The sequence below is a fragment of the Peromyscus eremicus genome, chromosome 3 (genome assembly GCF_949786415.1).
Source record: "Peromyscus eremicus chromosome 3, PerEre_H2_v1, whole genome shotgun sequence".
Taxonomy (NCBI): Eukaryota; Metazoa; Chordata; class Mammalia; order Rodentia; family Cricetidae; genus Peromyscus; species Peromyscus eremicus.
This window is the reverse complement of record NC_081418.1, coordinates 40627933-40640434: the sequence shown is the minus strand read 5'-3', so window position 1 is coordinate 40640434 and position 12502 is coordinate 40627933. Positions and strand designations below refer to the sequence as shown.

At 42.8% G+C, this 12502-nt stretch overlaps 1 protein-coding gene across 1 annotated transcript in view; it reads left to right on the top strand.

The window, feature by feature from the left end:
- The window catches only part of Rbm28 (RNA binding motif protein 28), a 36231-nt gene that overhangs the window by 3013 nt on the left and 20716 nt on the right, over positions 1-12502 (top strand). Inside the window, exons 2-9 of the mRNA XM_059257461.1 lie at positions 3204-3362; positions 3620-3714; positions 4907-4982; positions 5388-5480; positions 7169-7240; positions 8837-9044; positions 9206-9348; positions 11820-11892. Of these exons, the coding sequence (XP_059113444.1) occupies positions 3204-3362; positions 3620-3714; positions 4907-4982; positions 5388-5480; positions 7169-7240; positions 8837-9044; positions 9206-9348; positions 11820-11892 (919 nt within the window). The remainder of the gene's footprint in view (positions 1-3203; positions 3363-3619; positions 3715-4906; positions 4983-5387; positions 5481-7168; positions 7241-8836; positions 9045-9205; positions 9349-11819; positions 11893-12502) is intronic.

Genomic DNA, 12502 nt, shown 5'->3' with positions numbered 1-12502 from the left:
CTGTAACCCACTGCTTTACAGGTTCCCCCTAAATCAGTTTTACAGAAGCCTACCCACTCTCCTAGTTTCTATTTGTCATTAATCTTGATTAGGTTGAGTTGGTGCTTGGTGCAAAGGGCCTCCACTAACTTGATATACAGAGGCTCATCACAATTGGATACAAGCACACAAAAATGTTAAGTTTGGGCCGTATAGCAAGACCCTGCCTGTCTTTAAAAAAAGGAAAGCAAATAAAACAAATAAAATTCTTACAAATACTTATCCTTTACCATATATGGATGTACTTTTATTTTATTAAATTCTAGTCAGTCACTACTGGGTAATAATCCACAGTTTAAGAAACATCTGGGATGGAGAGATGGCTCAGCAGTTAAGAGCACTGGCTGCTCTTCCGGGGATCTGAGTTAAATTCCCTACACCCACATGGCATGCGGCTCACAACTGTCTGTAATTCCAGTCCCAGATGATCCGACATCCTCACACAGACATACATGCAGTTAAAACACCAATGCACATGAAATAAAAATAAAGAGACTTTCCTGTTGAGGCTTGGCAGGATGGCTTAGCAGGTTAAAAGCACTTGCCACCAAGTCTAACAACCTGACTTTGAGCACCAGGACCAGAAAGAACCAGCTCCTGCCAAGTTCTTCCCTTCTCTTCCCTTCCCTTCGCACACGCATGATGCACATAAGTAAATAAATATGTTACCTAATTTTTAAAAATTTAATTTATTATTATTATTTTTTTTTAAAGAAACACTAATGTTGAGGCAGGAGTAGTGGTGGTATGTGATGTAATTCCAGCACTTGGTATGCGGAGGCAGGAGGATCAAGGAGTGGAGGCCAACTTGGGTTATTTAAGACCCTGTCCCAAAAAAATAAAACAAGGAAAAGAAAGAAAAATTAATGTCTGTTTTCCTGCTGCCATTGCCCAGTTTCAGGGAAACAAAGTTCAGGTGCATTCAAGATCCTGCTTCACCCTAACCCACCACCAGAGCCGAGGAAGGCATTGCTGCTGGAGGTGTAATGGACATTAATACTGCTTTACAAGTGGTGCCAAAGACCACCATCATCCACCATGGCCTAGCACGTTGAACTTGAGAAGTTGCCAAAGCCTTTAGAGGAGTGCCACGCCCATCTTTGTGGAATGTTAGTTTCGTGTACCCTTACCTCAAACCTGGTGCTCTTGGTCTAAATCTTTAACAGTCTCTCTTACCCCTTTTAAGAAAAATTGTGGACTTTCCTATCCAGACAAGTGAGGTGTGCTAGAAACAAGTGTTGTACTCCAGTGGTGGAGGAGGGGTGGGCATGGAGATGAGGTGGGATTTTCCCTAGAGATATTGGCATGGCATTTCTTATGATTGTGAAGATTCTGAGTGTGTGTGTGTGTGTGTGTGTGTGTGTGTGTGTGTGTGTGTGGCAGTTCTTTGTGGAGGCATAATTATTGTATATGCCTTTATTAGGGCATTAACCCCCCTTTTTTGTTTCGTTTTGTTTTTGTTTGTTTGTTTGTTTTTTGAGACACGGTTTCTTTGTGTAGCTCTGACTGTCCTGGAACTTGCTGTATAGACCAAGCTAGCCTTGAACTCAAAGAGATCTGCCTGCCTCTGCCTTCCAAGTGTTGGGATTAAAGGCATGTGCCGCACTGACTCAGCTGAACTTCACGTTTGAGCAGCTTTGTTTTTGGTTGTGCTGATTGAGAGGAGGGTCTTCTTTTTTTTTTTTATTTTCTGAAAGATGAGTGCTAGACTTTAGTGAGAGCATGTTCCAAGAGAAAAGAAATCAGTCTCCTTGTCATAGTTTGCTTTTTTCTGGTGCCACATGTCAGCTCTGCAACCAGTGTATGTAGATTACTATCCTGTGCTATATTGTATGTACTCTGGAGGAGATTTAAGAGTATTTAAAGGGAAGCAGCACACAAGAGTTGTTTCTGCTGCAGGTTGTGGGCAGACATCACCATTGGTTTTGTTTTGTTTGTTTTCCCCCCCTTTTTTGTTCAAGAAATTAATTACAGTTTTACTGTTAACCTCCCCCCCCAAAGGGCCGTGGTGAGTAATTGTGAGTTATCCATCTTTTTGGTCCTGATACTCTTCTGTGTGGAGTCTCATGAAAGACTGTGAGGCTGGCAAGGAGGCATTAACATAGTTCTTTTAAAGATGATTTCTTAATTTTATGTGCCTGGGTTTTTGTGCACCAAGTGTGTGCCTGGTGCCCTTGGAGGCCAGAAGAGGTTGTTACATCCCCTGGGACTAGAGTTACAGATGGTTGTAGGCCACCATTTGGGTGCTGGGAATTGAACCCCAGTCCTGTGGAAGAGCAGTCAGTGCTCTTAACCACTGAACCATCTCTCCAGCCCCTTAGCTTAGTTCTTATTGTTTTTGTTTTTGTTTTTTTTGTTTTTTGTTTTCTCTGTGTAGCTTTGCGCCTTTCCTGGAACTCACTTGGTAGCCCAGGCTGGCCTCGAACTCACAGAGATCCGCCTGGCTCTGCCTCTCGAGTGCTGGGATTAAAGGCGTGCGCCACCACCGCCCGGCTAGTTCTTATTGTTTTGACATTCACTTACTTCTCTCTTTCTCAAATTACTCTTTGGAAAGGAGTGGTATTCATGTTACCTAGCTTGGAGTGTTCTGAAGCTAAAGTGAGGCCAGGGATTTATACCTTCTTTGGAAATATTTAATTTGATACTGAAATGCCAAGGTCTTGATGACTTAATGGTTTTTTTAGGGCCTTACTCATTTATTGCTAATATCTTCTAAGACTGCATTATTATAATCTGATTTCTCAAATCTACCATATGTATTTTCCTACCCTTCTGTTGATCGATCTTTCATTGTTTGATATCGAATTCTTCAAGGGTCTAATGCGTGTCATGAGTCCTTCATATTCTTAAGATTATCAAGGCGCCGGGTGGTGGTGGCGCACGCCTTTAATCCCAGCACTCAGGAGGCAGAGGCAGGTGGATCTCTGTGAGTTCGAGGCCAGCGTGGTCTACCAAGTGAGTTCCAGGAAAGGTGCAAAGCTACACAGAGAAACCCTGTCTCGAAAAGAGGCAATAACATAAAGATATCAAATTGGAAGGGAGAGGAAAGCCTCATAGTCCCGAGTAAAGTGCTAGCTTTGTTTCTTTTCCTTCTGAGACTTGTGTCTTTGATAGATTGCTCACAGGCCTTTGCTCTCAGCCCCTTCCATCTTGCCTTGTTCTAGGGAGTAAGGCGTGCCGAGGCTTTGGCTATGTCACGTTCTCCATGCTGGAGGATGTTCAGAGGGCACTCAAGGAGATCACTACCTTTGAAGGTTGCAAGATCAGTGTGACTGTTGCCAAGAAAAAACTGAGGAACAAGTCCAAGGAAAAGAGGAAACATGGTGAGTTTCTAGTAATTTTCCAAGAGGAAGGGGGACTGTGAAGATGAGAGGTGGGCGAGAGCCGGGCGGTACTTCTGGAAGCAGGGCTCCCTAGTTTCTTTGTGCTGTGATCTGACAGTCATTCGTTTGCATCTCAGGTATTCCTGGGTATTGCACACGTGACCCCATGGCAGAGGCCGTCTGTATTGGTACCTTTTTCACTTATATCTAGCCTAGAAGTGGGTTTGCAGACTTATCCCATGTCTCTTACCTTTTAGAAAATTCAGAGTCCCCAAAGAAGGAGCCAAAGCCCAAAAAAGCCAAAGTGGCAGATAAGAAAGCCAGATTAATTATCCGGAACCTCAGCTTTAAGGTAAGCAATTGAACTAAGTGCATGTTTTGAAGGATGCTTGAACCAAGGCGTGCTCATTAGTGGAACTCCCCACCAAAATGGTATTTATTACTGGAAAATAAACCTTAGCCTGTTGAATTGGGAAAATGGGCCTCTTTGTCAAGGGGCAAGCAAAATGGTTCTTGCTGCCAAGCCTTATGACCCAAGTTTGATCCCTGGGTCCCACATGGTGGAAGAAGAAAACCAATTCTTGGAAGTTGTCCTCTGATTTCTACACACTTATGTAGAGACCCACAGAGGCTTCCTAGTTAGAACTTACTCAGGGTCCGAGAATCTGAGCTTGCTTCACCCAGCAGGGCTGCATAAGGGGATGATTTGACCATGGGCGTGTTTACCAGGTGTTTGGAAGGGTCTACACATGGCTGTACGGTGTGCTTTGATCTGGCAAGGGGAAGTCTTTTGCCTCTCCCTTGGCATTGTTATAAAAAGCCCTTTTGAGCCGGGCGGCGGTGGTGGTGGTGGTGGTGGTGGTGGTGGTGGCGGCGGCGGCGGCAGCAGCAGCAGCAGCAGCAGCAGGGGCGCACACCTTTAATCCCAGCACTCGGGAAGCAGAGCCAGGTGGATCTCTGTGAGTTCGAGGCCAGCCTGGTCTACAAAGCGAGTTCCAGGACAGGCACCAAAGCTACACAGAGAAACCCTGTCTTGAAAAACCAAAAAAAAGGTGGGAGTTGGTCTCCCACACACATGAGCATGCATTGCTCTCTTCCCAAATTAAATAAATAAATATAATTTTTAAAGAACTTATTAAGTCCACTAAATGTGAAGATGCTTTCCTTTAGAGGAGACTACCACTGAGACAGAGGTTTGTGTGTCCAACTTCTCTTCCTCCCCTTTTGAGATAGGGTCTCTTGCAGCTCATGTGCACCTCAGATGTTCTAGCCAAGGCTAGCCGTTAGCTCCTGATCCTCCTGACTCCAGTTCATGAGTGCTGGGATTACAGGTGTGGGACACCATGTCTGGCCCTTTTTCTTTTTCTTTTTGGCTGCTTAGATACAAAGTCAGCTGTCATCTCTTCACAGATGTTCACTCTTCTAGTCTTAAAGGTTTCAAAGAAAGGAATAAAAATATTCAGACTCTTTCTAGACAATGAACTTAGTAGATGTTTCATATTTATTTGCTGTGATAATATTTCTCATTTTCCTTTTGGCTTTAGTGTTCAGAAGATGACTTGAAAACGGTATTTACTCCCTATGGAACTGTTCTGGAGGTGAATATCCCAAGGAAGCCAGGTATGTGTACACCTTCGTTTGGTGCGGATTTGATGAAGACAGTTTAATGTGAGTTTTTCCATATTATTGAATGGAAAATAAACCTTTTGTCGTGTCCTCTGTGGCCCTAGACACTACGATATTTGCACAGTACCTGTCGTAGTACTGGACAGGTCGTGAGGCTCAGGTCCTAGTGTCATGGCCCTGAAGATGTCTTTAGGTTGCTCATTGTCAGTACCGCTGGTCTTGATTATTGCTTTCCTAAAGCCAGAGTTCAGGAGGATATAAAACTGTTGTTTGGGGGCAGAGACCTCTTGGCTGATTGGCAGGCTATGGACTGTTTTGTCAGTCTGATGACTGTGATCTTCCTGTTCTGTTCTGGGCTACCCCGCTGCTGCCTCTAACTTTTTATACATTTGCTCACAGATGGAAAGATGCGTGGTTTTGCTTTTATTCAGTTCAAAAACCTCCTTGAAGCAGGAAAAGCTCTCAAAGGCATGAATATGAAAGAGATAAAAGGTGAGTCTTCTACACTCATACCATGACCTAGTTATTTCTGGTACTTGAGTGAATTAGCACAGTAACCGCCTTTTTTTTTTTTTTTTTTTTTTTAATGTTCAAAAGCTGTTTCTACCGCTTAGGAACTCATTGCTAAAATGGTAGCTCGTGTAGCCCAGGGTAGCCATGAGTTCCCTAAGTCGCCAGGGAACATCTGACCTTTCTGCCTCCACCTCCTGGTTCTAGGATTACAAGCGTGTGTCACCACACTTAAAATATTTGGTGAAAAAAAAGATTTTTTTTTTTAAGTTTTGTTTATTTATTATGTATACAGCATATATGACTTCAGGCCAGAAGAGGGCACCAGATCTCACTACAGATGGTTGTGAGCCACCGTGTGGTTCCTGGGAATTGAACTCAGGACCTCTGGAAGAGCAGTCAGTGCTTTTAACCTCTGAGCCATCTCTCCAGCCCTGGTGAAAATTTTTTAGTATATGATCTTAGGTTAAACTTGAAAGAACTCATGCCAGGAGCCTTCCCTTCATTTGGTTTGAGTGTCTTTTGGAAGTTCCTAATGACTATCCCAGACAGAACTGCTGATAAATGCACATTAGTGCCTACATTCCTCTGTTTTGGTTGGATCACTCTTTTTTTTTTTTTTTTTCCCCTGAGATAGGGTTTCTCTGTGTAGCTTTGGAGCCTGTCCTGGAATTTACTCTGTAGACCAGGCTGGCCTCAAACTCACAGAGATCTGCCTGGCTCTGCCTCCTGAGTTCCTGAGTGCTGGGATTAAGGGTGTGTGCCACCATCACCCGGCCAAGTTGGACCACTCTTTATCAATACCCATGGATTATTAGCCTGACAGTCTGTTCTTGGTATCATCAGGTACCAGGCTGATGGAAGGGATCAGCTTAGTTCCTACTTAACTTCTGAGCAGGATTTCCATTTTCCCAGAATGTCTGTTTTGCTTCTTGGCAATGTAACTGGAAACACAATTCTTTGTTTACCTTGTATTATCAAAGTGTAGTGGCTGTGTAAAAAAAGCTGAATTTCTGTTGTTAAAGGGTTAAGATTAAAAGGAGCTACTGTAGGCGGAGTTTTTGGTCAGGACCACCAGCTCCCAAATAACCACACAGAGACTTAATTATGAGAGCTTGGCTGACAGCTTAGGCTTGTTACTAACTAGCTCTTACAACTTAAATTAACCCATTTCTATTAATTTATGTGTTGCTATGTGGCTCATGGCTTGTGATCTCATTTTCTATACATCCTGCTCCCTCTGTGTCTGCCTGGTGACTCTGCTGTCCTTTCCACCTCTCTTTTGTTGTGCCTGCCCTCTACCTGCCTAGCTATTGGCCATTTAGCACTTTATTAGACCAATGAGAGCAAAAATATTCATAGTGTACAAAAAGATTGTTCCACAGCAAGCTATTGAGAGCATTTTTAGTTTTGTTTTTGTTTTGAAACAGTATCTTACAAGGTAGTCTGGGCTGGTCTGGAACTCAAGATCTTCTTGCCTCTATCTTTAAGAACCAGTATTCAGGCTAGAGAGATGGCTCAGAGCCGAAGGCTAGGCTCACAGAAACACCAATAGTCTCAGAATTGGCATTTCTTTGTCTCCACTAATACTGTGACTGTCTTTTGATGGGTGGGAAGTAGGGATATTAAAGAGAAGGAAGTCTCTTTGATCCCACCTCTCTGTCTGACAGGGCGGACTGTGGCTGTAGATTGGGCCGTGGCAAAGGACAAATACAAAGACACCCAGCCTGCTTCTGCCCCAGGTAAGCTGTGTTAGTATGAGGTAGGAGGGTTGCGAGGGTGGAAACAATTCTTGTGGGTTTTTTGTTTTTGAGACAGGGTTTCTCTGTGTAGTCCTAGGACTTGTGATGTAGACCAGTCTGCCCTCAAACTCACGGAAATCTGCCTACCTCTGCCTCCCAAGTGCTGGATTAAGAGTGTGTGTGTATGTGTGGGGGGCGTGCCTGACACATATTGGAGCTTTTCTGGATAGTGGGAATATTGAGCTGGAGATCCCCAAAGCATAATATTAGCCAAAGAAAAAAAAAGTATCCTGGAAAATCTCCAAATCCCTGTGGGCTCAGGTCTGCTTATTGATTTGCATTGGCCTGTCTGGTGAGCTGATCCTCAAACCTAGGATCTATGTTTTGAGTTTTTTGTTTGTTTGTTTGTTTGTTTGTTTGTTTTTGAGACAGGGTTTCTCTGTGTAGCTTTGCGCCTTTCCTGGGACTCACTTGGTAGCCCAGGCTGGCCTCAAACTCACAGAGATCCGCCTGGCTCTGCCTCCCGAGTGCTGGGATTAAAGGCATGCGCCACCACCGCCCGGCCCGGATCTATGTTTTGAGTCTAAAGTCACTTCTGAGGTGTGGATGTGAGTGAGGAGGGGCCTGAGTTTGTTCATTCTTCCCTTTACTTATTCTTTTCTCACCATCCCATATTAATGAGTCATTAAGAAGAGAGAGCAGGGCTGGAGGGCTCATTGGTTAAGAGCACTGCTTTCTCTTCTAGGGGATCTGAGCACCACATGGTAGCTCACAACTGTCTTTAACTCCAGGTCCAGGGGATCTGATAGCTTCTTCTGTCCTCTGAGGGCATTGCATGCTCATGCATAGCTACATAAGCAGTCAGAACATTCTCATATGCATAAAATAGTATTTTTTTAATTAAAAAAATTTAAAAATGAGAGAGAAAACTTACAATGCTTTTAAGTCACCAGAGTGTCAGAGTATTAAACATTGAAATGAAAGTTCATGGAGGGCCAGAGTGAGCAAATGTTTTTGCTGTGGTGTGTAAATGGTGGCTTGTCTGAAGAGTTTGGTTGCTGTTTCTCTCTTTCTGGAGCAGGTTAACCTTCAGGCTTAACTTAGAAAAAGAGGAATCTAATGTAGGTGGTGACTGCCTTGCTTTTTTGTTTTCTCTCATATTTGCTGATATTGTATGTTGTCGTCTTTTGGGGTCTCTGAGGAATTGATTCACAGACTATGCTCAGTTACCCGAATCCTTGGGTGCTCAAATCTCTTATAGAATTAATGCAATCCTTCCGTACACTTTAGATCCTCTCTAGATTAGTTGTAAACCTAATATAATACAAAACTATGTAATAGTTGTCGTACTGCATTGTCCAGGGAATATTGACCAAAAATAGATATTCAGTACAGATACAGGGTTTTAAACAGTCTTTGTTGGTCTGTGGTTGATTGGATCTGAGGATGAGGAACTGACAGAAATGGAAGCCTGACTGTATGGTAAGAAAAACAAGAGGAAATCCTGAAGAGGACTAGGAACTTGAGTTACTAGTTATTCCTGTTACAGTGACCTTGTTTTAGATAGTCAGTGAACTCCTTTACCTTCCTCCACAGATGAAAAGCAGAGCAGTGAACACAAGCGTAAGGAATCAGGTAAAAAGAATGGCAGGGTGGAAGAGCAAGAAGAAGATGATGATGATGAAGAAGAAGATGATGATGGTGATGAAGATGATGGTGATGATGATGATGATGATGAAGAAGATGATGAAGAAGAGGAAAGTAGAAAGTCAGCAGTGACCACTCGTGTGGAAATGCAGAAGAGGTAGGTCTATTCTGAGACACTAGGGGAAGACCTAGCGTTTTTCCTGAGAGGAAGTACGCTTGCCTTTCCTGCTCCCACTCCACTGCAAACTTGGTGTAGGTAGTAAAGCTCAGTAGCTATGTGTCAGCCCAGATGATGAGCTCTGAACTGTGCTGTTGCAGAGCAGTCAAGAGAGCAGCTCCTGAAGAAAGCCTCGAGGAAGACGGTTCTGATGAGCACAGTGACCGGGAGGGAGGAGGAGGTAGCGTTGACGGTGGAGGAACGGTGCAGAGTGGTAGCAGTGCTGAAGAACAAGAGGATGAAGGTTTGCTGGGATCTTCACAAATGCCTTTCAGCCTTGAATAAATTACTGAGAAATGTATACCAGTTCTGCCCAGGCCTCTTTTCAAGTAGTTTTTCTATCAAATTTTTGTTAACTACTAAAAAGGCAACCTTTATTTTCCTTTTTTCCAATGCTTTTCTCCCCATCCCTGTATCCCCCTTTCCCTTCCCACGCTCCTCTCTTTTGAGACAAGATCTCATGTAGCCCAGGCTGACTTTGATGATGCTGTATAGGAGATGATGAGCTTGAACTTGTGATCCTCTTGCCTTTACCTCCTGAGTGATGAGCATGCACCACCACTCCTAGTTTATGTGGTGCTAGAGATCAAACACAGGACCTTGTGTATGCAAGGCAAGCACTCTAACTGTGCTGTATCCCTGCCCCCTCTGCCCCTTCTTTGATCCAGATCTCCTATAACCTAGGCTGGCCTCAAACCCAGTATGTAGATGAGAATGATCTTGAACCCATCCTCATGAATTTAAGGATTACAGGTGTGCACCACTGTATCTGGTTTATACCATGTTGGGGTTTGAACCCAGGGCTTCATGCATGCTGGGCCAGCATTTACCAACTGAGCTACATTCTGAGTCTTTTTATTTCATTTACTCCCCCCCCCCCCAGCTGAGGACTGAACCCAGGGCCTTGCACTTGCTAGGCAAGTGCTCTACCACTAAGCTAAATCCCCAACCCCTATTTGTTTTAAAGATAAGTTTGGAATGATATTTGAGAATTTAGAGTTTTTATTAGGAAATTTAAAACCTAGCCTTAATATTGAGAGCGCTACCACTTCTAATTGTCTAAGTTGAATGAATAACTGGATAAACAGATTAAATACAAAGAGATTGAGAAAAACCTTTTGACTTGAGATGTAAATGAGTTAAAAACAAACAATTTTGAGTTTGAGATGAGATAAAGAGCTATAAATTCAATTTGGGCTTCCATACCAAAATTATACAGACTTGTGGCTCAAATAAGACGGATTTGTTTCCTTATAGTTCTGGGGGTTAGATGTCCCCAGACCAAGGCGCCCTGTTTCTGCCTTACAGACTTTCCCTGCTCAGTGTCTTCACATAGTTTTCCCCCACGTGTTGGGCCAAGGAGAATAAAGCAAAACACCCCAGGACTCTGGTCTTTCTTCTTCTCTGATAAGGAAACTAGTCCTCCAACCCGCGTGACCCCACTTAGCCGTAATCACCTCTCCGAAGTCTCCATCTCCAAGTATAATGGCATGAGGCGTTAAGGCTTTTTATATGAGCTTTGGAGAGACACAGTTTGATTCTTAACAAGGACTTCAGGGAGCATTTTGTAGAACTATTACCAATCTATGTTGCTCCCTTTATTGGGGGTTATTAGACAGAAATGGCCAATAACTGCTTGTTGGAGTGGGTGTTTTTCTCCCTTCTGTTGTCTGGTGTTTTCGTTTGGCCACAGAAGAGAGAGGAAATAAACATTTTTTATTCATGAGGATAGAGTCAAGGCTTTTATATTGAGAGCGTAATGAGACCTGCAGTTTGGATTCATGTGTCTCCTGTCATTTTCTTTTTTGAATCTGAAAACCTAGGGGGGCTCAAATAAGAAGTTAAAGGATATAGCACAAAGGAGCTTAATGTAGAAATCAAAAGTTTTTCACCATTCCAACAATTCTCCAAAGTAATCATTTTTCCCAGAAATTTGTTTGTTTGCACATAGCATGTAAGTGTTTTTTACATTTTTGTTTCTTTTTTTTTTTTCTTGATAGGGTCTCATAGTGAAGTTCATGCTGTCTTTGAACTTGAGATCTTCATACCTCAGCCTCTCAAGTGCTAGGGTTCTAAGCATGAGCCATCACACTTACCTTAATGTTTATTCTTCAAGCAATGAGTTTGCTTTTTACCCAGATCATCAACCTCTTAAACCATATTCCCAGAGAGAATCAATATTCTGTTTCTTGTGTACTTGGAGAATATTTTAACACATTTATAAGCAGAAACATGTGCATATACATGCAATATAGTATGTAGTGAATGTGTACATGCTTTCTCCTCAGATGTTCTAATTTATATGGCCACAGCAATAGATGGGGATTTTTCCTCCCACACTTTTACCGTACTGGATTCTATTGGTCACTTTTGTTTTGCCAGTTTAGGTAAAAAGTAGTATCTTTTTTCTTGAACTGTGCCCTCCTCCCCCTTTCTCTCTCTTTCAGCTGGGGATTGAACCTATGTCCTTGTTTATGGTAAACACACATTCTACCACTGAGCTACACCCTCAGTTCCTCTGCTTTGCTTTGCTTTGAGTTTGAGCAACTTTTAATATGTTTAGTTGTTATATCCTTTGTCCATTTAAAATTTTAAGAATTAGTTTCTATAAAATATTTAAGAAGTTAGTCCTTTGTCATATGACTTGCATTGTCTTTTTGAGTTTTTTTGTTTTTTTGTGTTTTGTTTTGTTGTTGTTGTTGTCTTTTACTTTAGATGTCCCAGTCTCAAAGAAAAAGAAGAGGAAGTTATCCTCCGATGTGAGCCAAGGGAGAACTGTTTTCATCAGGTACGCACGCCTTCCTTATGCAGAGCTGTGCATCCCCTTCCCAGGTCTCATCGCTTACCTTGCCTTTCCCTTACACCCCTGGTTCTCCTTTCCTCCCTCTCCTCTTCATCTCTGGTTCCCCCTTTCTCTTTTCCTCTCTCCTTTCTTTAGCACTAAAGTTAGATGCTATGAGACTGTTTAGCACATCTGGTCTGAGGGACATACCAGTGAGAAATTTAAGAGCAAGAACTTAAAACAGGAGGTAACTAGTAGATAGAGTCCTTATCCTTTCTAGATTTCATGTTTTGTAATTGGGGTGGCAACTTTTGAAACATTTTAGCTCTTAGCTGGTTCTGTTCTTTTCTTTTTTTTTTTTCTCGAGACAGTGTTTCTCTGTGTAGCTTTGTGCCTTTCCTGGAACTCACTTTGGAGACCAGGCTGGCCTCGAACTCACAGAAATGAACCTTTTTCTCCCTAAGTTGCTTTTGGTCATGGTCTTTATCACAGTAATAGAAAGCAAACCAGGACACTAGGCAAGCACTCTACCAACTGAGCTACATTCCTAGGCCCTAACTTCTCTTTTAAAGTAATGTCCAAAATACAGAAAGTCATGCTTTCTCTTTCCAGGGGA